The following is a 27,646-nucleotide window of genomic DNA, read 5'->3' as shown; positions in this document are numbered from 1 at the left end:
GAAAAAGGTAACAGGCAGTTGCATAGAACAAAAACCCCCAACCTTCATTATTAAACTTGTTCTGTACAGATATTAAGATGACAGCCTTGCAGTTTGGGAATATGCAGAAAATGGACGGGCCAACAGAACATTGTGAAGACTCCACTTCTACCCTGCCAGATAATTGCACTGATCATTTTGTAAGGGTCTTTTGATTATTCTTTTATTTTTCTTTCAAATTTATCTGTACCCTTCGACAGCTTCAGACAGTCAACAGGAGAAGCCCTTGGGTAACAACAACTTAAAGAGGGATATAAGGTTCTATTAAAGAATAGTTATACCAAGTAACGATACCAAAAAATTGCTCCCTTCTATTTTCTGAAAGTTGTTTAATTTTTTTTCTCCCAAGGATGACATATGCCAGAAAACATTGACCAGCTCTGCATTTGCAGAGTGCAATGTCCTAGTTGATGTTAGGGAGTACATTATGGCTTGCGAAGATGACTTGTGCCACTCTGAAGAGTCTAAAAATGCCTCATGTATCTGTGACACCTTTGCTGAATACTCCCGGCAGTGTGCTCATGCTGGTGGGCATCCTCTGAACTGGAGAACCTCAAAACTGTGCCGTAAGTATCACTGGATATCACTGGCCTTTACTTTATGTTAAGTAACTAACAACAAGCTCTCAAATGATGTTGAGGATGCATTAGAAATTACAGGCCATGCAGGCTTGTATTCTCCAGAGGGTTCTGACGTACAGGTTCCGGCACGGAGACTTCAGCAAAAGAGCTAGAGGTTTTAATGCAAACTGGATTAAACACTATCAAACACTTACCTGGATACTCTAATTGTGAGTCAACGTGTTATTTAATTAACTGGAACTGTAAAGGAAGCAAATAAAAGAGAAAAAAGGAGAAAGAATGAGGTGTACTTGCTGGCTTGTTTTTCTGTTTCTCTCCTTTTCTCATGGTGGCTACAACATTTTTATTCTCAATTATTAACTGATTGGGTCTTCACAGGTGTTTGGCTGGTTAAGCACTTACGTATCTCATTACCTTGCTGTCCCCAGAAATCCGGTCATTGAGCCAGTTCAACACCAGACAATCATGGAAAGCACATCTTGACTGTAAAGTATGGCTCTAGGGGACTAAATTTGCCAATTTTGAGACTTAACAGTTGATCTGCAGTTTAGTGTGGTTTTATGTCTAGCTGAAAAACTTAAGTGAATAAAAATATCTTCATATACAATGACTGAAAAAAAAAAAAATCTCATCCTTTAAAATTTCAGCCAAGAAGTGTCCTTACAACATGCAGTACCAGGAGTGCAGCTCCCCCTGTGCTGACACATGCACCAACCCTGAACGATCTCAGTTTTGTGAAGAACACTGTATGGATGGTTGTTTCTGCCCCCCAGGCAAGTTCTTATGTACTCACATTTCTGATCTCAAAGAACAACAATGGCTTACCTGCAGGATTTGGACAGGTTCCATGGGGCTTAAGCCTCCCATACTTGGGTTTTTCTCAGATGCAAGTAACAAGCATTTGTCATGTCTCAGCTGAGAAAATATATCTGAATTAATTGTCAATACATGTACAATATTCAGAAAGCAGGAAAGCAGAACAGCAAACAGATCAAGATAAGTCTCTCAACAAGCCACCTGTGCTACGATAAGTCCCTCTTTCATAGCAGGTGGAATTTAAGAATGCAAGGGCTGAATCCTTCACTGTGCAAACTGGCATAGTCCTACCGCCCTCAGCATAGGTATGTCCTTTCACGACAGCTGCAGATCTGTCTCTAGAACCATGTCTAGGATTTGAACAAACAAAAATGATGTATGGAAATGCCCCTTTAATTGATCAAGCTTTTGTTCTTCTTTAAATATAGGGACTGTATTTGATGACATCAACAATTCTGGCTGCATTCCTCGTCAGCAGTGCTCCTGTGTTTACAACGGCAACACCTACGCTACAGGAACTTCTTTTTCAGAGCAGTGCCATTCCTGGTAACCTTTGTTACTTTTCTAACTTACTATTTCCTCTCATATATTTAATGAGTTTAATGGTTTATTATATGCAATTGCGTCACTGTTAATTGATATGTGTGTTTAACTGACCACTACAGTTCCAAAATATCCCTAAAGAACATTCTGTGATTTATTTAACAACAGCCTTAACTAGCTTTGCACTCTAACTCAAGGCGATCAAAGCAAGGATTTACAATGTTTAGATTTCTCACCATTCAATTAAAATGCCTCCTCTTTGTTTATTTTGTTCAAACATTTGGACTTCTCTAGAGGGGAATGAAGTTGCAGTCATTTATGTATTTGCAAATATTTATTTTCTCTGGAGAAAGCAAGGGATGACAAAATACAGCCTTGATTTCACAATTATTAATCCCGCACCCGTGCACTACTACATCACCTTAGAAAACAGATGTACTCTGCATCAGGAGTAGACATGGGGTTACATTTTTTTTAGTTTCTGATACATTCGTATAACAGAAGGGATTTTAATTTGTCATTGTGCTTTATGTTAGCTGCAAAAACCAAACAATTACTCATCCAATACCTGTTGCTAGAGAGTTCACCTGTCCAAAGAAGGAAAACAATTAAATAAGTGAATGCATACCAGAGTCATTCCTTTTAATGTGTTGCATCACATGTTCACAATGCTTAGGAAAGTCTTAAACCTAGATTTACTGTGTGTCAGACTACAGCTTGAAGGGAAAAACAGTAACAAAACAGCTGAACCTAATGTCACTGTAATTCCTTTTACTCTGGACCACTGCTACAGATTTCAGCTAACTTTATTCTCTCTCTTCCAGTACCTGTGATGGAGGCCAGTGGAGCTGCCAAGACATGTCATGCCCAGGAACATGTTCAGTAGAGGGAGGTTCACACATTTCCACGTATGATAAAAAACATTACGATCACCATGGAGACTGCACTTACGTCCTTTCTAAGGTGGGAATCATAAAGCCTTATACGTTTACAGAAAGAAAAGGCGATCTCAGTCAACAATTTTCAAACTTACCTCTTTTGACATACAGATGTTAAATTGCCTCTCACTGAGCCAGATGTTTACTAGAACATATGCTGCCATTCAAATGACAATCATCAGTTAACTATTAGGATATCATGCAATGGTATATGGTGTTTACTGGGAAATTTCCAGTTCTGTGATGTAGTAATTGCTGAAAAGCATTGCCTTTTTTAAGAACTTGCTTAGTCTACATTCTTCAGTGTGATTAATCCAGCTTTCTTAACGAGTTGCATAATTTTTGCCATGTTACTGTATTTTATGGTATCGGGCCAAATGGTACAAGTCTGAAAAATTACACTAACAGTTCTGAAAAAAAAAAAAAAAATTTTAAGACTAATATTTTTATTTCATTCTGGGAAATTCAAATACAGAAAATAAGTTCAAGTCAACTCATAAATTTCATTTAGGTTTTGAACGTATTTAAACAGTTTTAAAAATAAGTCAAAAGAAATAGAAAAATTAAAAACTAATTATAATAAAAATATTTAATTACAGTGATGTGCAAGTGAAATATTTCATTATTTTAGAGGCTTTTTCTGTTTGTTCTTTGCTTTCCTTTTTCTCTATCTGCACAATTCAGTAAAAAAAAATGGTGATGTTACTGTTCTCCTGAAAAATGTTTTGTCTAGCATTGTTACCAGATACAGAAAGATGAGAGATACAGTAGAATTGAATCAAACAGTAGAAGTGCACATGAATATCCAAATCAGAAATCATCAATAAAATGCAAAAACAGATTCTAATTCTCTTATTCTTCCTAAAGGCAAAACAGTATCTTAGGCCAAAGAAGGCCTGGGATTTGGGAGATTCTGGATCTTCTCCAGAAACAGAAATATTTTTTCAGAGTTGAGAGAAAATTTTACAGGGAAAGCTTCTGTAATGAGCCTTTCATGAAATAACTGTTGGCATTTTTTTTTCAGCACTGTAAAGATGAAACATTTACCATCCTCGTAGAACTACGCAGATGTGGCCTAACAGACACAGAGACATGTTTAAAGACAGTGACCCTCAACATGAATAAAGGACAAACTGTAAGAATGCAAAATAAGCATGGGAAATGACTGTTAAAAATATGGGGAGCAAAGAAGATAGGCCTTAATCAGTCAGGGACCTGCATTTCCCTCTCAAATGGTCAGCATATGCAATAAGTACATGTTATTTTTAATCAAGTGAAAAGAAAATGATTTTGTTATGGAAATCGGATCAACCATAAATTTGATTTTTTAGAAGTTCGTGAAGAAAAACATTGTACTCACAAAGCAGAAAAATGCTATTTTCTCTGCCAATTAGGTGGAAAAACCATGAGCTTTTAGGTTAGAATCTGCAAGTACAACAGTGAGGGGTGTGATTCATCACAAAGATGTGTTGAAAGAAACCAAGATGGTGAATTCCCTAGGGATTTGAGAAAGGCTCTTCAAAAATAATTCTTTTATGGCAGGGAAATTAGTAAAGTGTACAAAGTGGAAAGAGGGAGGAAGTGAAATCACAAAAAATTACGCTTTGCATTTAATATCTTTTTAATTAATATCACTGGAGTCACCGCCATTATTAGTCTTTGGACTATAGTTATCCTTCACACAGTTTCATCTTGTTCCTCTTCCTTATCAGCTCATCGAGGTCAAACCTGATGGTGGTGTGTTTGTGAATTCGATCTACACCCATTTACCCATCTCAGCAGGTATTTTTTTTCTCTAAGAGTTTGTAAGCAGTAAGCTCAAAACTTCAACTCCGCACCTGGATTTTTTTTTAAACTATCAAAAATAGAAGGACTCTGTGTTGTTCAGAACCTGCATGTTCACACCTCATTTTCTTTGGGATGTTTCCTGAGTCACACAAGTGCTTTTGAAGTAGAAGTGGAAAGTTTGGTGTCATAAAGAAATGGGAGACCGTACAAGCATAAGCCAGAGTTCTAACAGAAGTAAACATCATTTATAATCTCCTGATTTGATCACTGTATGGTTTACTTCCTTCTCACCACCAAAAATTGAATACAGAAGACATCTGTTTATGTCTTCACCTTGTCTTTTTTTGTTGTTTTAATTTACCACCCCTGTGCTCACACTTCCTCAGACAGAAATTTGATTTTTGCTCTCTGTCTCAATAACTAATGATTCTATGAGATATCTCTGATTTCTAGATCTGCTTATTTTTCCTCTCCACCAGAGTGAGGGCTCCAATGTATGCTGTACAAGCTTAAAAACAAAAATAGAAGTTTTCTTTTTAATGCTCAGTGCCATACAGTTTTTTCTTATTGTTCTCTTTGAAGGAGTAATCTCCAACTGTTGAGACAACAAATAAAGTTACCAACTTGGTAGCTACAAGCAAATTCTGAACTGTAAATTTTGATTTATATTTCTGATTCATTTTCATAAGGATAGGCTTTATTTCACCTCAGAATTTGCAACAATTGTGGTAGAAATTCAAGAAGAATAGTATAATGATGCACTGTTTCCAGCATTTGACCTCATTTAGAAAGTGATCATTCTGTTTTTCACCTGTAGCTAATGTCACCGTGTTCAGACCTTCATCATTCTTCATCATCATGCAGACAAACTTTGGTGTCCACCTTGAAATCCAAATCACACCCATCATGCAAGTGTTTGTGCGACTGGATCCTGTTTTCAAAGACCAGACCTGTGGTAAGTGAATGAAATATAAGAACATCTTGCTTAACGTCTTTTGTCTAGTATGAGCAGTATAAACTTTTCACTGCTTTTCAACAGGTCTCTGTGGAAATTTCAATAATATCCAAACTGATGACTTCAAGGTCATAAGTGGAATAATTGAAGGAACAGCAACAGCATTTGCTAATACATGGAAAACTCAGGCCTCATGCCCTAATATCCAGCAGAGTTTTGAGAACCCTTGTGCACTCAGCATTGATAATGGTACGTGCTTCTCAGAATTTCTTCTAGATTTTTTTTTGCTCATCCCTAAGGAAAACACATCTGCTGGCAAGCAAAGATAAGAGAATAAAGACTTATATGCTTGGTAAAAACATACATCTGAGGTCAGAAACAAATATTCAAAATGAAAGCACTAGGGATAAGTAACAAAGTAAAGGAAGAGTCATAGAAACATAACTGAAGGAAACTGTATGGTCATTGAAAACAGAGAGGGTGTCTAAGCTGAGAACTTAGTGTCAGAGGAGTGAATTGAAGGAGTATCTTTGGAAATCTCTTGTTCATTCCCTTCAGCAAGTCCTTTTCTCTGATTTTCAGAACCTTAGCCCACAAGCTGAGTGAAAAAAAGACAGGAAGGGAGATTTGATGTCATTTCAGAACTGGCTTCATAGACCAGGGCAGTGTGGTTTTGTGACTAATAAAATACAAAGAGTAATGTGCATTTGTACTGTTTGTTCTCTCCACAGAAAAATATGCTCAGCATTGGTGTGGACTACTAACTGACAGCGAAGGACCTTTTGCTGATTGTCACTACGCAGTGAATCCCTCTGTTCACCACACGGTACTTTGTTAGACTGCTTTTCCCTTTAGAAACAATAGAAATATGATCATTACAACAGTTACCAGAAAAGGACTGTTCCAGACATGTCTCCTGTCTTACACAACGCTTGCATTTTCATTTCTGTACTGCAGCACTTTCTTCTTTCAACATGTGTTTCTGTTGTGTTGTAACATTCAACACGTGTTTCTGTTTGTGTTGTAACATTACCTTATTTCAATTGTCAGTCTTGGCTTCAAGATCCTGACTTGCTTGCAAATGAAAAGGCAGCTATTTAGGCCTGGAGGATATACACATATAGTAGGAAGTGTATGTCAAATGCTTGCTTGAATATCAGTGAATTGTTGTCTCTTCAGCCTCTTATCTGGCACAGAAAGTCCATTAGCTAGTTATCATTCTGCTTTCAGTGTGTTGACAGTCTTTCTTCTTGCTGTGAATCATCCAGGTATGGACACCAGTGAAATTATGTGTCTAGACCACGTACTGTGATCAGAGCTTTGTATGCCACTGTGCAGCATATTTGTAAATACGTAAATTCAGAGGAACATGAAGCTGTTGAATGTATAACAGACTTTAAGAATACTATTGGGCAATGAAGCTGGTGCAGGGTCTGGAGCACATGTCGTACGAGGAGCGGCTGAGGGAACTGGGGGGGTTTAGTCTGGAGAGGAGGAGGCTGAGGGGAGACCTCATGGCCCTCTACAACTACCTGAAAGGAGGGTGCAGAGAGGGGGGATGAGTCTCTTTAACCAAATAATGAGTGATAGGACAAGAGGTAACGGCCTCAAGTTGCGCCAGGGAAGGTTTAGACTGGATATTAGGAAGCATTTCTTTACAGAACGGGTAGTCAGGCGTTGGAATGGGCTGCCCAGGGAGGTGGTGGAGTCCCCATCCCTGGAGGTGTTCAAGAGGCGGGTTGACATAGCGCTGAGGGATCTGGTGTAGTTGAGAACTGTCAATGTTAGGCTAATGGTTGGACTGGATGATCTTCCAGGTCTTTTCCAACCTAGACGATTCTGTGATTCTGTGATTCTATTTGCCAATAATAACTGCAGACTTCAACTGAATTTCCATAACCTTCATTCTCCCCTGTCAGAAAACTTAGGCAAAGACTGGAAAGTGATAAAGCTATGTTAGTGTTGTCTGTGAGTGAGCGTATCTGAAGAGGGATTAGTGCATAAAGCCAGAAAGATAACGTTCATTTTTTCAGATGGGCAATATTACTTGTGCTGAGACTTTATTTTTCTCTGCTTTCTTAGAACTGCATGTTTGACACTTGTAACTGTGAAAATAGTGAGGACTGTCTGTGTGCAGCCCTGTCTTCCTATGTGAGAGCTTGTGCTGCAAAAGGAATCCTGCTGCATGGGTGGAGGACTGATGTCTGCTGTAAGTACTTTTAACTATCCCCTTTCCTAAGAACACATATCAATAAAAACTGCTGATCAGAGATTACTTTATACTGATTTCTAGACAAATATAATAAGTGTTGAGGAAAGGATTTTGTTAAGTGCAGTCCTGGAACTAATCCTTTGCTGTTCCCTTAGAATCAATCCATTGCTAGCAAGAGTGAATATGAATACATGGGAGACAGCTTACTTAGGAAAGAGACTGCTGTTGTGGAGGCGCCTCCACCTGTTTCTGTCCAACTTTGAATTTCACTACAGCTTTATGTATCACGAGTTATTGTAGAGAAGCAGTGAAACATTAGGATAACAGTAATACTAACCAGAACACTTGCAAATGAAAGGTCTCTCAATCTGCATGCTGGGTTCCAGTGATCCTGTAGGTCTGCTTTCAGCATACCAGGAGACATTCAGGGAGACCTCTTCTGCCACAAAAGGTTTAGAAGTCTTGGCAATGAATGGCAGCATCAAACAGAGGTTTCTTTCTGAAATTTCATTTGAAAAAATATTTTATTCTTTGCATAATATCACTTAACATGTACAGTAATTTTTCAGGTCTAACTCTGGAAATATTCAGAAATACATTTACATGAATAATGCAACATAGGTAGAGGTATTTATGTGTTATTTCTACTGCCTGTGGTTTCTTTTTTTCCACCAGAGGTTGCCATCTGGAATTAACAAACCTATTATATTTTCCTCTCTCAAGCAAAATACACCACCTCGTGTCCCAAATCGCTAAGCTACAGCTATACCATCTCTTCCTGTCAACCCACGTGTCGGTCTCTGAGTGAGCCTGATGTCACATGCAACATTAAGTTTGTCCCAGTTGATGGCTGCACCTGTGTAAATGGAACCTACATGGATGAGAGTGGCAAATGTGTGCCTCCTAATGAATGCCCCTGCTACTACAGAGGATCTCCCATACCATTTGGAGAAGCTATCCATGAAAATGGGCTTGTATGGTAAGTGAATCTTGCAAACCACTCAAGCAATAATACATGTATTTCCTCATTAAAACCTGCTACATTTAAACTGGTCTTACCCTGCCTTGCCTGAATTTCAGTACAATGCTCTCTCGTTTTTTTCAATTTTATTTTAAAATTCTAAGAATGGTACATACTCTCCTGAGCTGGAAGACAGGGAGCAGAATGAAGCCCCCATAATCCAAGGGGAAATGGTTAGTGACCTGCTACACCACTTAGACATGCACAAGTGCATGGGGCTGGATGGGATCCACCCAAGGGTACTGGGGGAGTTGGCAGAAGTGCTCACCAAGCCACTTCCCATCATTTATCAGCAGTCCTGGCTAACCAGGGAGGGTCCAGTTGACTGGAGGTTAGCAAATGGGATGCCCATCTACAGGAAGGGCTGGAAGGAGGAACTAGAGTACTACAGGCCTCTCAGGCTGACCTCGGTGCCAGGGAAGATTATGGAGCAGATCATCTGGAGTGCCATCACGCAGCACTTACAGGACATCCAGGTGACCAGGCCCAGTCAGCGTGGGTTTATGAAAGGCAGGTCCTGCTTTGACTAACCTCATCTCCTTCTATGACAAGGTGACCCATTAGGCTGTGGATGTTGTTTACCTGGACTTCAGGAAAGTCTTTGACACCGTTTCCCACAGCATTCTCCTGGAGAAACGGGCTGCTTATGGCTTGGAGGGACGTACTCTTCGCTGGGTATAAAACTGGCTGATGGCCGGGCCCAAAGAGCTGTGGTGAATGGAGTTAAATCCAGTTGGCGGCCGGTCACAAGTGGTGTTCCCCAGGGCTCAGCACTGGGGCCAGTTCTGTTTAATATCTTTCTCAATGATCTGGACGAGGGGATCAAGTACTCCCTCAGCAAGTTTGCAGATGACTCCAAGCTAGGCGGGAGTGTTGATCTGCTGGAGGGTGGGAAGGCTCCACAGAGGGGTCTGGGCAGGCTGGAGCGATGGGCCAAGGCCAACTCTATGAGGTTCAACAAGGCTCAGTGCCGGGTCCTGCACTTGGGTCACAACAACCCCTGCAACGCTGCAGGCTTGGGGCAGAGTGGCTGGAAAACTGCCTGGTGGAAAGGACCTGGGGGTGTTGATCAACAGCTGGCTGAACATGAGCCAGCAGTGTGCCCAGGTGGCCAAGAAGGCCAATGGTATCCTGGCTTGTATCAGCAACAGTGTGGCCAGCAGGGACAGGGAAGGGATCTTACCCCTGGACTCGGCACTGGTGAGGCTGCACCTCCAATACTGGGTTCAGTTTTGGGCCCCTCACTACAAGAAAGACATTGAGGGGCTGGAGCGTGTCCACAGAAGAGCAATGAAGCTGGTGAAGGGTCCAGAGAACAAGTCTTACGAGGAGCAGCTGAGGGAACTGAAGTTGTTTAGTCTGGAGAAAAGGAGGCTTAGGGGAGACCTGATCACTCTCTACAACTACCTGAAAGGAGGGTGTAGCGAGGTGGGTGTGGGTGTCTTTTCATAAGTAACAAGCGATAGGACAAGAGGAAACAACCTCAAGTTGCACCAGGGCAGGTTTAGATTGGATATTAGGAAAAATTTTTTCACGGAAAGGGTTGTCAAGCACTGGAACAGGCTGCCCAGGGAAGTGGTGGAGTCCCCATCCCTGGAGGTATTTAAAAGTTGTGTAGATGTGCCACTTAGGGACATGGTTTAGTGGTGGACTGGGCAGTGTTAGGTTAACAGTTGGACTCGATCTTAAGGGTCTTTTCCAACCTACATGAATCTACGACTCTACGATATTTCCAGATTGATAGAGAAATTGTATTTAGGTGCATTTTCAAATTAATTCCATGGTTTTTCAAGAATAAAATTATGGCACCACCAGCAAGGAGAGATTTTATGAGAAAGTAAGGAACAAGCAGATACATATACTAATTTCAACCTATGATTTTTCCTGTTAAGAAATAATGTATATCATATGAAAGCAGCACTGGTAGTGGTATTGGGGAAACTTCTTTCCTGAGACTGCAAAACAACATTCTAGAATTCCTTTAAAAATTCTGAAACTTGGCAATAGAGAAGTAGCTCTTAGTCTCAATACATGGTTTGAGTGAAAAAAATGTATTTTTTTCCCCTCTCTTACAGCACTTGCATCCAGGGAAGACTGAATTGCATTGGAGCACCTAATCCAACTCCAGGTTAGAAAAAATCTTCCAGTTATCTTCTTCTGTGTGCCAGGTTTTGGACAGAAATTGTTGATAGAATTGATTTTTCTTAATGGATTTTTAAATAATAGAAGTAATTCTCATTTAGTTATAGTGCAACAGTTATCATAAAAGTCAGAAATTAAACTAGATTAATTAGAAGACCTCTTTTTCATAAAGATTTTTTTCTGAAATCCTGTGGGGGTTTTCCTGGGAATTCAATGCTCTGAAGTGAATCTATTTAGCAGATTGAAAAGGGACACGAATCCCTACTAACTGAAATACACAATTTACAAAGAATTTCTAGATGGTTTTACTGGCTACAACTGTGGGATAAACCCTGCACCATTTCTCACCGCTCTCATCTTTTTCCTTCCTTTAGCCTGTGAATCTCCCATGGTCCACTTTGACTGTAGAAACACCACTGCAGGAACAACTGGAGCAGAGTGTCAAAAAAGTTGCCAAACTCTGGATATGCAGTGTGTAAGTATGTCATGGCTGGATGAAATGGTGCTTCCAGGTTTTGTCTGTGCTCTTGGTGCTAAAGTAATTGATCTGCTATCTGATCTACTCCAAATCCACAACACGGACACTTTGTTCTTGAAGCAAAAGCCTAAAGCCATGTTACACAGCATTAACAACGGGAGCCTTAGACCATACTATAATTAAGTAACGTCCAATTTAATTCATGAGATTAGCGTCTACCTTTCTTCAGCTACTACAGGTAACAGTAGTGAAAATATCTAGGGCTCAGCCACACATTTTACTTCTTTAGGAGAAAATTAGTGGCTATAAACTGTCTAGAAGAAATCATTCTTTCTCATACCATGATGCAATTGTGAACCTCTTGCACATCTAATGATATTACTCCACCTAGGTATGTGGTAGCCACATACGATTTCATGAATAAGCACCATATGAGATAAACAGATTTCAGTGTAACTCAACCAAACTGAAAAAAAAAAAAAATTACTTATTTTCTTTTCAAAGCTCCATTCAATCACAAATCACCCACACTGCAAAGTGCAAGGCTTCTTCAGCTAACACAGGGCAAGACTTAAGGTTCAGTGTATTTGAAATTTCACAGACTCCAGCAGAGCAATCAGGATTGGCATATATAAAACATTTAACAGATTTATATTCTATTATATCAATGACTACTAACTTCCTTTTTATTCCATTGTCCTGTAAGTACTTCATAGTCATCTCACATTTAAGCTCAGCAGTAGTAAGACCATATAAAGACATTTTAGAAGAATTTCATCTTCCTTTTCTCTATTGTGATTATTTCATTCTGAAATTATATCTTCCTCTTGACTTTTCCAGTATAGCACGCAATGTATACCTGGCTGCGTGTGCCCAAGTGGGCTTGTGTTAGATGGGAATGGTGGTTGTATTCCTGAAGAGGAGTGTCCGTGTATTCACAATGAAGCCATGTATCAGCCTGGGGAAAAAATCAACGTTGGCTGTAACACCTGGTAAATAATTCCTCGAAAGTAGCATTCTTTGTTCTATCATTTGCCTTTTCAAAGATCTTAACTAGTACAGCAGTGAGGAAAGATTTGGATTGCACATTTCATCAACTGATGGTTCTTTTAGTTTTGGATTAAACAGTATCAGCAGGTTTCCTAATGATGTAGGCAGATGGCCAAAGCACAGAATGAGAGGAAATCTTTGGGACTACAGTATTGATTAAGTATTATTCTATTTTGCAGTTAATACATTCAGAGTAGCAGAACAGAACTTTGCTTTAATTCTTTACATTGAAAATGTAAAAGACCATTTTAACACCAGAATCAATATAACATTTACCAGGGGTGAGTTGCCAAATAAATACTGAGTTGCTGGGATATGTCTAGACAAAACAGTGAGTTGCTTTATTATTAAAATGTTTTACTCTCACTCCTAGTGCATGCAAGAATAGGAAGTGGGAATGCACCAAAGATCAATGTCTGGGCACTTGTGCTGTTTATGGAGATGGTCATTATAACACCTTCGATGACAAAAGGTTCAGCTTCAATGGAAACTGTGAATACACACTGGTCCAGGTACTGATACATAGCAATAGCAAATGAGACATAACCTTGATCCTGTCTACAGAAATAACACCTTTTTAAATGTTATTCTCTACCCAGGACCACTGTGGGAAGAGTGGCAGAGTGAATGGGACCTTCAGGGTTATCACTGAAAATATTCCCTGTGGCAACACTGGGACGACTTGCTCAAAATCTATCAAAGTTTTCTTAGAGGTAAGAAGGTTTTGCATATAGACCAGTTTTGTTCTGTATCTGCTTAGGGCTTAGGAGAAGCCTAGATATCCATAGCTTCAAGGAAGTTGGAAAAATATCACCTTATAAAATATCAACTTATAAATTAAGCTTAAATCAGATTCAAGTTAAATATTTGGTAGAGCTCACCAGCTTTCTACCTTTTCCATTTCCCTCCTTATCTTATACCGCTCTTGGGCAAACTACAGATCTACAGGAAAATCGTCTTTAGCAGAAATTTAGCCTATCATGTTAGAAGATTTTTTTTTTCTGTGCAGCGTAGCTCCTCCGTGACTGCCAAAGCACCCTTTTTTGACATATGCCATTTAAAATACCTTTTTACCACAGTTCCAGGAACCCGAGATTTGACCTATATAGTTTAGATTTATCACATTTGGATTATTTTTTTTATTATATAAATCATTTTTAGTACTCTTAAAAGCAGAAAAACATGTTTAAGAGCACAGCTGCAGCTATGGGGTTAATTTCTAATCATCTTTTCCTCATGTTTCAGAGCTATGAACTGATCCTTGGCGAGGAGCACGTCAGTGTCGTAAAGAGAGGACAAAATGATGAGGTGCCATACACAGTCCGCTATATGGGTATGTACTTGGTAATTGAGACCACAAGTGGACTGATCCTCATGTGGGACAAGAAAACCAGCATCTTCATCAAGCTCAGCCCTGATTTTAAGGTGAGGAACTAGCAGTCAAATGGCAATTTACAGTCCATATTTGGACTGGGTGTGAATTTTGTTGAGAACCTGCCAAGATTTCAAACAGGTGATGTCTCTAGCATTCCCGCAGGACATCCCATGTTGTTTTTCATTCCTCTGGTACCTCAGAAAGCTGTGTCATCATTCTGACACTGTTCTGAGCTCTGAAGACAGTTTTCAGTGCCTGTTTGGCTTGACAGAACTTGAGTTGGCAATCCACTTTTTCAGACTTGACTTTGTTAAAAATTACCCACTGAGCCTTGGTAAATGTTATCAGACCTTATTAAAATTACATATCTACAGGTGTAGAAATCAATTGAGTAGTCTTGATCTTGAACCATTGTTTCTGCTTCTCATTGACACACAAATCAAATTATCATACTTTAAGAACAAGGAAGTGAAATATTATGAGTGAAAAACTCTTGTAAAATGCTACCATGTGTTTTTCGAGCATACAGCTACACAGGTGATAAGGAAAATGCATTCCTGTTGTCATACTCCTTCTCCTAGCTTATGATATACACTAAAAACTGTAGTAAATGAGGAGTTTGCTATCTTATTGTATACCACAGTGACATTTCAATTAGATATATAAATTAAGTGTAATTTAGAACTAGACATACAAATTTATTTCAGTACCACAGGTTCTTTTGCTGACTCACTCATTGGCACTTTATAAAACTAGTAGTAATACGGAAAGTATGCACCTTAGATTCGTAGAGAAAGCATAGCATCTATTGTAGCCTATCACAGCTTTACAGATCCATAAATTTAGGATGAGGGATATTTCTGGATGTGCAAGGAAAATGTCATTTCTTTTTATACCTGTGAGCAGTCATAACAGTAAAGACTCAATGAGTAGAGTATGTGACTAGACTGGTGGTATTTATGACAGTTTTGTAAGGCTGGTTTTTATATGCACATTTATGGTATTTTTATACAATATATTATTGTATAAAACAAGGATTGAATGAAAAGCTCAGCTGGCTAACTGTGAGTCCTCGTTTCCTTGTTAAAGATATACCTCAAAGGTTACAATGACAAAGATGGTTTTATTATACAGATTTAAAAGAAGAAAAGTCAACAGTAGTATCCTTCTAGCCTTAGTGGTCATGTTCTGCTGCTGAGGAAACAAAGGACGAAGATGTTCAGGAATGTTAGAATGGAATGGCACCATTCTAAGAGCTGAATTTCAACTATACTTTCAGTTTCAGATGTTGTTTCAAGTTTTCGCACATCCATTATTATTTTATTTACTTCCTTTTGCAGGGTCAGATCTGTGGCCTCTGTGGAAATTATGATGGCAACGGCATCAATGACTTTACTACAAGGAGTCAGTCTGTGGTAGAGAATGTCCTAGAGTTTGGAAACAGCTGGAAAGTATCCTCTACATGTCCAGATGCTCACAGCATAAAGGACCCATGTTCTACCAACCCCTATCGAAAGTCCTGGTCAGAGAAGCAGTGTAGCATCATCAACAGCAATGTCTTTGCTGCCTGTCACTCTCAGGTATTACCAGGGCAGAGCTTTACTGTGTGGAGACTAGGTCTGTGTATTATTGAAGCTGTTATCCTCATACATTTTAACATGCATGCCTAATTCATTAGCATGTTTCACTTTGAATTGTGTCAGGAAAACTTCAATCTGAGTCCCACTCAATGGGACAGATTTATAGTCCTCACCCGTATGAAATAAAAAGACATTTAGTTCATAGGAAATATTGACCTATTACGAAAGAATAATGATTTCATAATTACTGTGTATTTTCTTGTAGTGCGACTTGAATAAAAATCTTCATATATCACACAGAGAACACAAGCTCAGTGAAATAATAACATAGTAATGAAGTATCAGCATAGCCTTTATCTGACACTAAGTACATACAAACAATACAGGGTAGCTCTGTGCTCTTCCTGTTACCTTAGTTCTTTCCACTGGCAGAGACCTTCATTTTCAAGTACAGATGCCTAATATTTCTTGGGAACTTGAATCTAATCTTCCACTAAGTCTGGGTGCCTAAAAATCTGTCAATACATGATTTGGATGTATCATCTGGCATCACCTCTGGTGTTTAACAGTGCATGTAAACAAAGGAAAAAGAAATTACTGATATAGACCTTTCTTCTGTGATATTACAGTTTTAAGAAAATTACCCTAGCAAAGCTAAGAGAGAATTTCGAAGGCAGGATGTATAGTATTACATATCTTTTTAATAACAGGTTGAACCAGCAAAATATTACCAAGCTTGTGTGACAGATGCTTGTGCATGTGACACTGGAGGAGACTGTGATTGCTTCTGTACAGCAGTAGCTGCCTATGCTCAAGCATGTAGTGAAGTTGGAGTCTGCATAACCTGGAGAACCCCATCAATCTGCCGTGAGTTTTATACCATGAACACTTCTTCTGAGAGTGTAGTTAAATGTACAGTGCCTTGCTGATGACCTTGAACACACGCTCTGGGTATCTTTTGTATGTGTATTATAATCTCACTGTGTAGACTTTTCACACTAAGTTGTTTTGATGGTCACACAATTTCACCTATTCCTTCATGGTTTTCAAGACTATTCAAGCAGCAATTCAGGGGTATGATGAACAGATATGACTCAAAAAAAGCTCTTATTTCTTTTTCTGAACATGTCCAAATTTCTGTTTCTCCTTAGCATTGTTCTGTGATTACTACAATCAACAAGGGGAATGTGAATGGCACTATAAGCCTTGTGGAGCCTCCTGTATGAAGACCTGTAGGAACCCAAGTGGAAAATGCCTCCATAACTTGCCAGGTTTAGAAGGTAAAAAGAGCTGCAAGTGCCTTTAAGTGGGTACATTTTATTATACTTTTAATGGTCTTTAACGGAGTGTATTTTCCCCATCAGCTGCATTTGTACCATTCAATTCTCTTCAAAATCATTGCATCCACATGAATGGAGTGTGGAAATTGGTGTTAAAAACATCTCTAGGACTAAGTCATTGTGGGTGGGCTCTGCTCATACTCTGCATTACTTCCTAGAATTATTGGGAAAAAAATCAGTAGTAAAAATTATGACTATTAAAAACAAGACCTGCAAACACTTCCTGCAGAAATAAAACTTTTGCTGACTGTATCTCATTCTCACCTTTTCTACCTTCTATACGCCTTTTTCCTTCCTTCAGGCTGCTACCCTAACTGCCCACCAGACAAGCCGTACTTTCATGAGGATCAGATGAAGTGCGTCAGTCTCTGTGACTGTTATGATAATGAAGATGGAAAGATATATAGACGGGATGAATGTCATTTATGGTAAGACTTAACATACCAGCCTAAATGTGTACAAGGAAAACAGTGGTGGGAAATTGCATGTTCCTGTTACGTGACAGGACTAGTTTATGAGTTTATGCTGGTGTGTAAAAATGCCTTACTATCTAATGCCAGTTTTCTTACTATATTAGTAGTAAGAAGTTCTTATGTGATTTTATATTCTGTTGAATTTGTTCCTGATTATGTTGTAGATCTTCAGCATAAAGATACAATAAGAATGGTAAGTCCTTTATGAACAGGCTTTCTCTATTTCCCATTCCTATGGCAGGAAAAATATTGTTCCAGGAGTATAGATATCTAATAGGGGTCTACTTCCAAAGATTTTATTACATTCTTACACTGCTTGTAGAATTTAGACTCTTTCCCTTTTTAGCCTGCTTTTTAGTACAAAAACATTGCAAGTGCAAGGGAAGTGATAAGCAGGAAAGAAAGTCTTCCTTAAGACTTCTACCTGCAGCTTTGCATAATATTTAGCTTCACTTCATTTATGAGTTTGGGTTTAATATAAAGAAAGATTTTGGAAAACAATGGCAAAAAAGAAGCCAACATGAACTGGACACTCAAGGAACAAACACAAATAAAGTGTCCTGGTTTTTGATTCTATTATCTGGCAGAAAGATGACTAATAAAATTACCTTATAATCAAAAAATATTTGGTTTTCTATGTTTTTTATTTCAGTGAATGCACATCAGAAGGCTTACAGTGCAAGTATGATGATAAAGGTAAGACAACTAAGAAGAATCATTAAGAAAATAAAATATTGGATATTAGTTTTTCATAGATGCCTGACAATAAACTTCTCTGAATTACAGCATGCCACTGCATTTATGAAGGGAACAGCTATAAATATGGTGAACTCATCTACAACACCACAGATGGAACTGGATGGTGTTTCAGTGCAACATGCGATGTCAATGGAACAATAAACAGAAATATCTTTAAATGTGAATTCTTTACAACAACCCCGTTCACATTTTCTACAAGTCAGCCCACAACTACTGCTTCAGGTACACATGAATACTTTTTAAAATAACTAAAAAATCTCTGGAATGGATTGAAAATTGCCTGAAAGGGAGGGTCTTTTCGTCAGTTAATGGCACATAATTTTACCTGAAACTTTTGGCTTCTGCTGGAGCCACCATCTGACAGCTTCAGCTGCTAAAGAAGACCATAATCAAGGATGTAGAAATGAGTATAGCATTTCTTACAAAACTCAGTCTCCATGATTGCACCATGGTTTTTCCAGGGGAAAGAAAAAATAGAGCTTATTAATTATTGCACCCTCGAGAATATCCTCATTTCCTTCCAAACAAAAACTAGCAGTTCTAGACCAACTTCTGAAGACATGAAAGACAATTACTGCCATTTTTTAAATTACTGACCACATCGGCACAGACTGAAGATAAGAAATCTAGTTTGAGGGAATGCTCAAATTATTTAAAACAATTCTTTGGAACCTTTCTTAATTGTATTTAATAACCAAACAGTTTCCTTCTACTCTTTCTACATTATTCCTGCAAAACTCATTATAGTGACCATGTAATTCTGAGAAACTGTGAGACATATTTCCACAAAATCATACAATACAACAGCAAGAAATAAACATTCAACTTAAAGTCTTCTATTAAGTAACATTCGTATAAAGTGGTAGATATTCCACAAGGTTATCTTCATAATGTTAGAATATGAAAAGAAATATTAAAATAAGTATAAAACACTTATTAGATTACATATTTAATACATATTGTATATTTCAATTCTATATTATAATGTATTACATATAAAATACATGTGATACATTTATATTTCATATTTTATATTTATAAATATATTACATGTTATAATATTAAAATAAGTAGAAAAGTCATTAACATGTAAAAATATTTTAAAGCCTGTGCAGTTATGCAGTTAGGTGTAAATAAGTACAGAGATGATACCAAGGAGAATAACACCTACCCTTATGCGATAGTAATCACGAGGTCACATTATCCTATCTATTGACATTCCACATAAAGGATATATTAGTTATATTTAACAACAATTTTAAAACAAAAGGCACATAAAGAACTACTAGAAAAATAATACAGACATGAGATCAAAACCTACCTTAGAAATTAAATTCAAGACTGTCAAAGCAAGGTCATTAAAACTGAAATACTACATTAATATATATAATATTACATACAACATTAAAATGTATGGAAGATGAATAATTTATTCCAGGTACTTTCCTTAATAAGAATAGACAAGACTTATATTTCCTCCTTTTACTTACAGAAATAACAACTGCAACACCTGTGACAACTGTATGCGTGAAGAATGTATGTGCATGGTCGGAATGGTATGATTCCACACAGCCTGAAAACAAAGAGGACAGTGGAGATTATGAAACATTTGAAAATCTCAGAGAGAAAGGACACAGTGTATGTAAAAACCCAAAGAGCGTTCAATGCAGAGCCAAAGAACACCCAGATACAGAAATAGACAATCTTAACCAAACGGTACAATGTAGTCAAAGCAGAGGATTAATATGCAATAATAAAGACCAAGAGTCAAAGCACTGCTATAATTATGAAATCAGAGTATCATGCTGCAGCTACATACCATGTTCAGAACTACAAACTACAACAGCTAGAACCACAGAAGTATTCACAACGACTGCTGTAAAATCAACACCGTTTACAATACAGACAAATATAAAAACAACACAAAAAAAAGAAACTGAAGCACAAAAAACTGAAATACCTACAACGTCAACGACAGTCAGTGAAAGCACAACTCCTCTGGCTGAAACTTCAGCTACAATAACAACATCACAAGTCTCAACAACAGGGTACCAGACCACATCGATTCCAACAGAGAGAACCACTGTGGCAACAGAGACACCAACAAAACCCACTACTGCCTCCACCCAGACCGAAGTGACAACCACCACTGGCACCACCACTGTCCCCACTTCCACTGCCCCACCAACACAAGGCACAACCATCCTCTCTACCACCAGCAGGGCCAGCACCACCGAGACCACTCCACCTCCAATACAGCGTACAACCACCATCACACCCACACCAACAGTGGCCACCATCACTCCAACCACCTCCCACACCACGAGCAGCTGCCAGCCGCGCTGTGCCTGGACGCAGTGGTTTAACTTGCATTCGCCGAGCCCTGGTAGCGAAAACGGAGACATAGAGACATTTGCAAACATCCGAGACGCTGGTTACCCACTGTGTGACAAGCCACAAGACATCCTGTGCCGTGCTAAGGATTACCCGAATCGAACTCTGGACCAACTGGGACAGGTATTGGAGTGCAGTCTGGAAACTGGGCTTGTGTGCAGAAATAAGGATCAGATCGCAAAGTACCCCATGTGCTTCGACTACGAGGTCAGGGTGGAGTGCTGTGACCGTAAGCACTGCGAGACAACACCAGCACCCCCAAGCACCGTTTCAACCTCCACCAGCACGGTCTCGACTGCAAAAACATCCACCGTAGTAACACAAACTACAGCACCACCAACAACTGCCACCACCCAGACAGAAGTGACAACCACCACTGGCACTACCACTGTCCCCACTTCCACTGCCCCACCAACACAAGGCACAACCATCCTCTCTACCACCGGCAGGGCCGGCACCACCGAGACCTCTCCAACTCCAATACAAGGCACAACCTTCATCATACCCACAACAACAACATCCACCATCACTGTGCCCGCCTCCAACACCACAGACAACTGCGTGCCACGCTGTGCCTGGACGCAGTGGTTTAACTTGCATTCGCCGAGCCCTGGTAGCGAAAACGGAGACATAGAGACATTTGCAAACATCCGAGACGCTGGTTACCCACTGTGTGACAAGCCACAAGACATCCTGTGCCGTGCTAAGGATTACCCGAATCGAACTCTGGACCAACTGGGACAGGTATTGGAGTGCAGTCTGGAAATTGGGCTTGTGTGCAGAAATAAGGATCAGATCGCAAAGTACCCCATGTGCTTCGACTACGAGGTCAGGGTGGAGTGCTGTGACCGTAAGCACTGCGAGACAACACCAGCACCCCCAAGCACTGTTGCAACCTCCACCAGCACGGCCTCGACTGCAAAAACCTCCACTGTAGTCACGCAAACTACAGCACCACCAACAACTGCCTCCACCCAGACAGAAGTGACAACCACCACTGGCACCACCACTGTCTCCACTTCCACTGCCCCACCAACACAAGGCACAACCATCCTCTCTACCACCGGCAGGGCCAGCACCACCGAGACCACTCCACCTCCAATACAGCGTACAACCACCATCACACCCACACCAACAGTGGCCACCATCACTCCAACCACCTCCCACACCACGAGCAGCTGCCAGCCGCGCTGTGCCTGGACGCAGTGGTTTAACTTGCATTCGCCGAGCCCTGGTAGCGAAAACGGAGACACAGAGACATTTGCAACGATCCGAGACGCTGGTTACCCACTGTGTGACAAGCCACAAGACATTCTGTGCCGTGCTAAGGATTACCCGAATCGAACTCTGGACCAACTGGGACAGGTATTGGAGTGCAGTCTGGAAACTGGGCTTGTGTGCAGAAATAAGGATCAGATCGCAAAGTACCCCATGTGCTTCGACTACGAGGTCAGGGTGGAGTGCTGTGACCGTAAGCACTGCGAGACAACACCAGCACCCCCAAGCACCGTTTCAACCTCCACCAGCACGGTCTCGACTGCAAAAACATCCACCGTAGTAACACAAACTATAGCACCAACAACAACTGCCACCACCCAGACAGAAGTGACAACCACCACTGGCACTACCACTGTCCCCACTTCCACTGCCCCACCAACACAAGGCACAACCATCCTCTCTACCACCAGCAGGGCCGGCACCACCGAGACCTCTCCAACTCCAACAAAAGGCACAACCTTCATCATACCCACAACAACAACATCCACCATCACTGTGCCCGCCTCCAACACCACAGACAACTGCGTGCCACGCTGTGCCTGGACGCAGTGGTTTAACCTGCATTCGCCGAGCCCTGGTAGCGAAAATGGAGACATAGAGACGTTTGCAACGATCCGAGACGCTGGTTACCCACTGTGTGACAAGCCACAAGACATCCTGTGCCGTGCTAAGGATTACCCGAATCGAACTCTGGACCAACTGGGACAGGTATTGGAGTGCAGTCTGGAAATTGGGCTTGTGTGCAGAAATAAGGATCAGGTCACAAAGTACCCCATGTGCTTCGACTACGAGGTCAGGGTGGAGTGCTGTGACCGTAAGCACTGCGAGACAACACCAGCACCCCCAAGCACTGTTGCAACCTCCACCAGCACGGTCTCGACTGCAAAAACCTCCACTGTAGTAACGCAAACCACAGCACCACCAACAACTGCCTCCACCCAGACAGAAGTGACAACCACCACTGGCACCACCACTTCCACGGCCCCACCAAAACAAGGCACAACCATCCTCTCTACCACCAGCAGGGCCAGCACCACTGAGACCTCTCCACCTCCAACACAAGGAACAACTGTCATCACACCAACACCAACAGTGACCACCTCAGCCATCAGCACTGCCAGGACCACCACAGGAAGCACCGCAATGTCCACAGCCACGTCTGCTCCAGCAGAAACCTCCACCATAGCAACACAAACTACGGCACCACCAACGACTGCCTCCACCCAGACAGAAGTGACAACCACCACTGGCACCACCACTGTCTCCACTTCCACTGCCCCACCAACACAAGGCACAACCATCCTCTCTACCACCAGCAGGGCCAGCACCACCGAGACCACTCCACCTCCAATACAACGTACAACCACCATCACACCCACACCAACAGTGGCCACCATCACTCCAACCACCTCCCACACCACGAGCAGCTGCCAGCCGCGCTGTGCCTGGACGCAGTGGTTTAACCTGCATTCGCCGAGCCCTGGTAGCGAAAACGGAGACATAGAGACATTTGCAACGATCCGAGACGCTGGTTACCCACTGTGTGACAAGCCACAAGACATTCTGTGCCGTGCTAAGGATTACCCGAATCGAACTCTGGACCAACTGGGACAGGTATTGGAGTGCAGTCTGGAAACTGGGCTTGTGTGCAGAAATAAGGATCAGATCGCAAAGTACCCCATGTGCTTCGACTACGAGGTCAGGGTGGAGTGCTGTGACCGTAAGCACTGCGAGACAACACCAGCACCCCCAAGCACCGTTTCAACCTCCACCAGCACGGTCTCGACTGCAAAAACATCCACCGTAGTAACACAAACTATAGCACCAACAACAACTGCCACCACCCAGACAGAAGTGACAACCACCCCTGGCACCACCACTGTCCCCACTTCCACTGCCCCACCAACACAAGGCACAACCATCCTCTCTACCACCGGCAGGGCCGGCACCACCGAGACCTCTCCAACTCCAACAAAAGGCACAACCTTCATCATACCCACAACAACAACATCCACCATCACTGTGCCCGCCTCCAACACCACAGACAACTGCGTGCCACGCTGTGCCTGGACGCAGTGGTTTAACCTGCATTCGCCGAGCCCTGGTAGCGAAAATGGAGACATAGAGACGTTTGCAACGATCCGAGACGCTGGTTACCCACTGTGTGACAAGCCACAAGACATCCTGTGCCGTGCTAAGGATTACCCGAATCGAACTCTGGACCAACTGGGACAGGTATTGGAGTGCAGTCTGGAAACTGGGCTTGTGTGCAGAAATAAGGATCAGATCACAAAGTACCCCATGTGCTTCGACTACGAGGTCAGGGTGGAGTGCTGTGACCGTAAGCACTGCGAGACAACACCAGCACCCCCAAGCACTGTTGCAACCTCCACCAGCACGGCCTCGACTGCAAAAACCTCCACTGTAGTCACGCAAACTACAGCACCACCAACAACTGCCTCCACCCAGACAGAAGTGACAACCACCACTGGCACCACCACTGTCCCCACTTCCACTGCCCCACCAACACAAGGCACAACCATCCTCTCTACCACCGGTAGGGCCGGCACCACTGAGACCTCTCCACCTCCAACACAAGGAACAACTGTCATCACACCAACACCAACAGTGACCACCTCAGCCATTAGCACTACCAGGACAACCATAGGAAGAACCACAACATTCACAGCCACGTCTGCTCCAGCAGAAACCTCCACCACAGCAACACAAACTACGGCACCACCAACGACTGCCTCCACCCAGACAGAAGTGACAACCACCACTGGCACCACCACTGTCTCCACTTCCACTGCCCCACCAACACAAGGCACAACCATCCCCTCTACCACCAGCAGGGCCAGCACCATCGAGACCACTCCACCTCCAATACAAGGTACAACCACCATCACACCCACACCAACAGTGGCCACCATCACTCCAACCACCTCCCACACAACGAGCAGCTGCCAGCCGCGCTGTGCCTGGACACAGTGGTTTAACTTGAATTCACCGAGCCCTGGTAGCGAAAACGGAGACATAGAGACGTTTGCAACGATCCGAGACGCTGGTTACCCACTGTGTGACAAGCCACAAGACATCCTGTGCCGTGCTAAGGATTACCCGAATCGAACTCTGGACCAACTGGGACAGGTATTGGAGTGCAGTCTGGAAATTGGGCTTGTGTGCAGAAATAAGGATCAGATCGCAAAGTACCCCATGTGCTTCGACTACGAGGTCAGGGTGGAGTGCTGTGACCGTAAGCACTGCGAGACAACACCAGCACCCCCAAGCACTGTTGCAACCTCCACCAGCACGGCCTCGACTGCAAAAACCTCCACTGTAGTCACGCAAACTACAGCACCACCAACAACTGCCTCCACCCAGACAGAAGTGACAACCACCACTGGCACCACCACTGTCTCCACTTCCACTGCCCCACCAACACAAGGCACAACCATCCTCTCTACCACCAGCAGGGCCAGCACCACCGAGACCACTCCACCTCCAATACAACGTACAACCACCATCACACCCACACCAACAGTGGCCACCATCACTCCAACCACCTCCCACACCACGAGCAGCTGCCAGCCGCACTGTGCCTGGACGCAGTGGTTTAACTTGCATTCACCGAGCCCTGGTAGCGAAAACGGAGACATAGAGACATTTGCAACGATCCGAGACGCTGGTTACCCACTGTGTGACAAGCCACAAGACATTCTGTGCCGTGCTAAGGATTACCCGAATCGAACTCTGGACCAACTGGGACAGGTATTGGAGTGCAGTCTGGAAACTGGGCTTGTGTGCAGAAATAAGGATCAGATCGCAAAGTACCCCATGTGCTTCGACTACGAGGTCAGGGTGGAGTGCTGTGACCGTAAGCACTGCGAGACAACACCAGCACCCCCAAGCACCGTTTCAACCTCCACCAGCACGGCCTCGACTGCAAAAACCTCCACCGTAGTAACACAAACTACAGCACCACCAACAACTGCCTCCACCCAGACAGAAGTGACAACCAGCACTGGCACCACCACTGTCTCCACTTCCACTGCCCCACCAACACAAGGCACAACCATCCTCTCTACCACCGGCAGGGCCAGCACCACTGAGACCTCTCCCCCTCCAACACAAGGCACGACCATCATCACACCAACACCAACAGTGACCACCTCAGCCATCAGCACTGCCAGGACCACCACAGGAAGCACCGCAATGTCCACAGCCACGTCTGCTCCAGCAGAAACCTCCACCACAGCAACCCAAACTACGGCACCACCAACGACTGCCTCCACTCTCCCCCAGCCACGAATTACAAGCACCACAAGCAGTACATATACTCTTTCAACTTCTATTTCTTCTACTGGACAAATTACTGCCACTACTGGTTTTCCCACAAGTTTCACTACCACAAGCAGCCCAGGTATTTCTTTGTCTACCTCTGTAATGATTACAAACAGCTATTTCAGTAGAACAACATTGGTATCTTTGTTTTCTGTGACTTTTTCTACTATCACCCTTATATCTTCCAACACATAAACCACTTTTTCATTTATCTGTCCCTCTGCTACTAGTGTCTATGTTAGACAGGTGTGTGAGTGGACCCCATAGCTTGATATTACTTATCCCCATCTCGAGGGAGACGGTGGTAACTTTGAAACTTTTTAAATCATTAGAGCTAAATGTGATAAGATTGGCCAAATCCCAGCTGGTATTCACCATTAAGCTAAAACATTTCCACAATCTCCACTTAGCAGTATTTCCAGTAGTTGAATACAACAGAAATATAGGCATGATTAACTGAAGTGTTGAACAGTCCTCTCCAGTATGTTAAAATGATGAAGTCAAAATCCTGTGCTGCAAACTAAAGTATGTCTCGTGCTTAACAGTAACTACAACTGGTACAATACAATCAAGTCATGGTACAAGCAGCACTTCTGCAATCTTCAGTCCTTCCTCCAGCATACCTGTCACAACAGAAGCAAGTACATATGTTACATCACATGGAACAACTTCATGTCTTTGTCATGTGTTTGGTAATTTTTTTTCTCCAGGTAAGTGTCTTATTTTATGGTTATAAAAGTTTGCATAAGCAATATAAACCCATAATACTCTATTCAATTAAAGCTAACCATTCAAAATAATCTAAACATTGAAGTTTTTGTACAGAAATACATTTTATATTTTCACATTATTTTCTTGGTTTTATTCCCTAAGTATTTTCATTGGTCTTTTAATTTCTTCTCTAATTTTCCTCTACAGGGGACATGGTGTACAACAGAACAGATATGGCTGGCTGTAATTTTTACGCGCTTTGCAGCAGTGAATGTGAAATTCACCCATTCCAGGGGCCATGTCCTGTGACAACTCCTTTCACTTCAGTCGCCTCAGAATCTACAACACAAGCTGCCTCATCCACAGAACATGTATTTCCTTCTGTCTCACCAACCACAGCAACGTCCCTCACAACTTCAGTAGAAAGAAACTGTACTGATGTCGACCCTCCACGAACGGTGGTTCCCCTTGTTATTTTCTAATATATTACCATTGCAAACCAAACCCAATTTCTGTCCACTAATAGATAACTCAAATCATCTTGTGTGTATTCCAGTAACAAAGTTGGTTATGTTACAAATGACCCAAGAGTGCACAATTCTTCAACCTGGCATTACCAGGCTTTTAAGTAATCTGGAGATGGAAAAGCTCACTAATACCACGGCAGAGACTTTTTTTTTTAATAAAAGACATTTAAATGTCACAGACATAAGTAGACTAGCTATGAAAGTGTGAAAATGTCATTCTTTCTACACAGAAGAAAATTCTGTGATTGTTCCCAGCTTGACTGCTCTTAAGGCCTGAAATCCTATGCTAAGAAAACTCTAAT

The 27,646-nt window shown here is 41.9% G+C and overlaps 1 protein-coding gene across 1 annotated transcript in view; it reads left to right on the top strand.

Annotated features, from left to right (window-relative positions):
- Positions 1–27,646, top strand: part of LOC141930676 (mucin-5AC-like) — a 59,164-nt gene that overhangs the window by 26,282 nt on the left and 5,236 nt on the right. The window contains 26 exon segments of the mRNA XM_074841877.1: positions 70–179; positions 389–605; positions 1,268–1,393; positions 1,865–1,982; positions 2,804–2,942; positions 3,942–4,052; positions 4,630–4,699; positions 5,523–5,660; positions 5,745–5,909; positions 6,392–6,486; positions 7,743–7,869; positions 8,596–8,851; positions 10,969–11,039; positions 11,410–11,510; positions 12,354–12,505; positions 12,937–13,075; positions 13,163–13,276; positions 13,809–13,988; positions 15,279–15,518; positions 16,229–16,385; positions 16,670–16,798; positions 17,160–17,286; positions 17,984–18,027; positions 18,118–18,312; positions 19,583–26,185; positions 27,025–27,188. Of these exon segments, the coding sequence (XP_074697978.1) occupies positions 70–179; positions 389–605; positions 1,268–1,393; positions 1,865–1,982; positions 2,804–2,942; positions 3,942–4,052; positions 4,630–4,699; positions 5,523–5,660; positions 5,745–5,909; positions 6,392–6,486; positions 7,743–7,869; positions 8,596–8,851; positions 10,969–11,039; positions 11,410–11,510; positions 12,354–12,505; positions 12,937–13,075; positions 13,163–13,276; positions 13,809–13,988; positions 15,279–15,518; positions 16,229–16,385; positions 16,670–16,798; positions 17,160–17,286; positions 17,984–18,027; positions 18,118–18,312; positions 19,583–26,185; positions 27,025–27,188 (10,088 nt within the window).

The sequence above is a fragment of the Strix aluco genome, chromosome 16, assembly GCF_031877795.1.
Source record: "Strix aluco isolate bStrAlu1 chromosome 16, bStrAlu1.hap1, whole genome shotgun sequence".
Taxonomy (NCBI): domain Eukaryota; kingdom Metazoa; phylum Chordata; class Aves; order Strigiformes; family Strigidae; genus Strix; species Strix aluco.
Note: the sequence above shows the minus strand (reverse complement) of the source record. Positions and strands in the feature narration are given on the sequence as shown.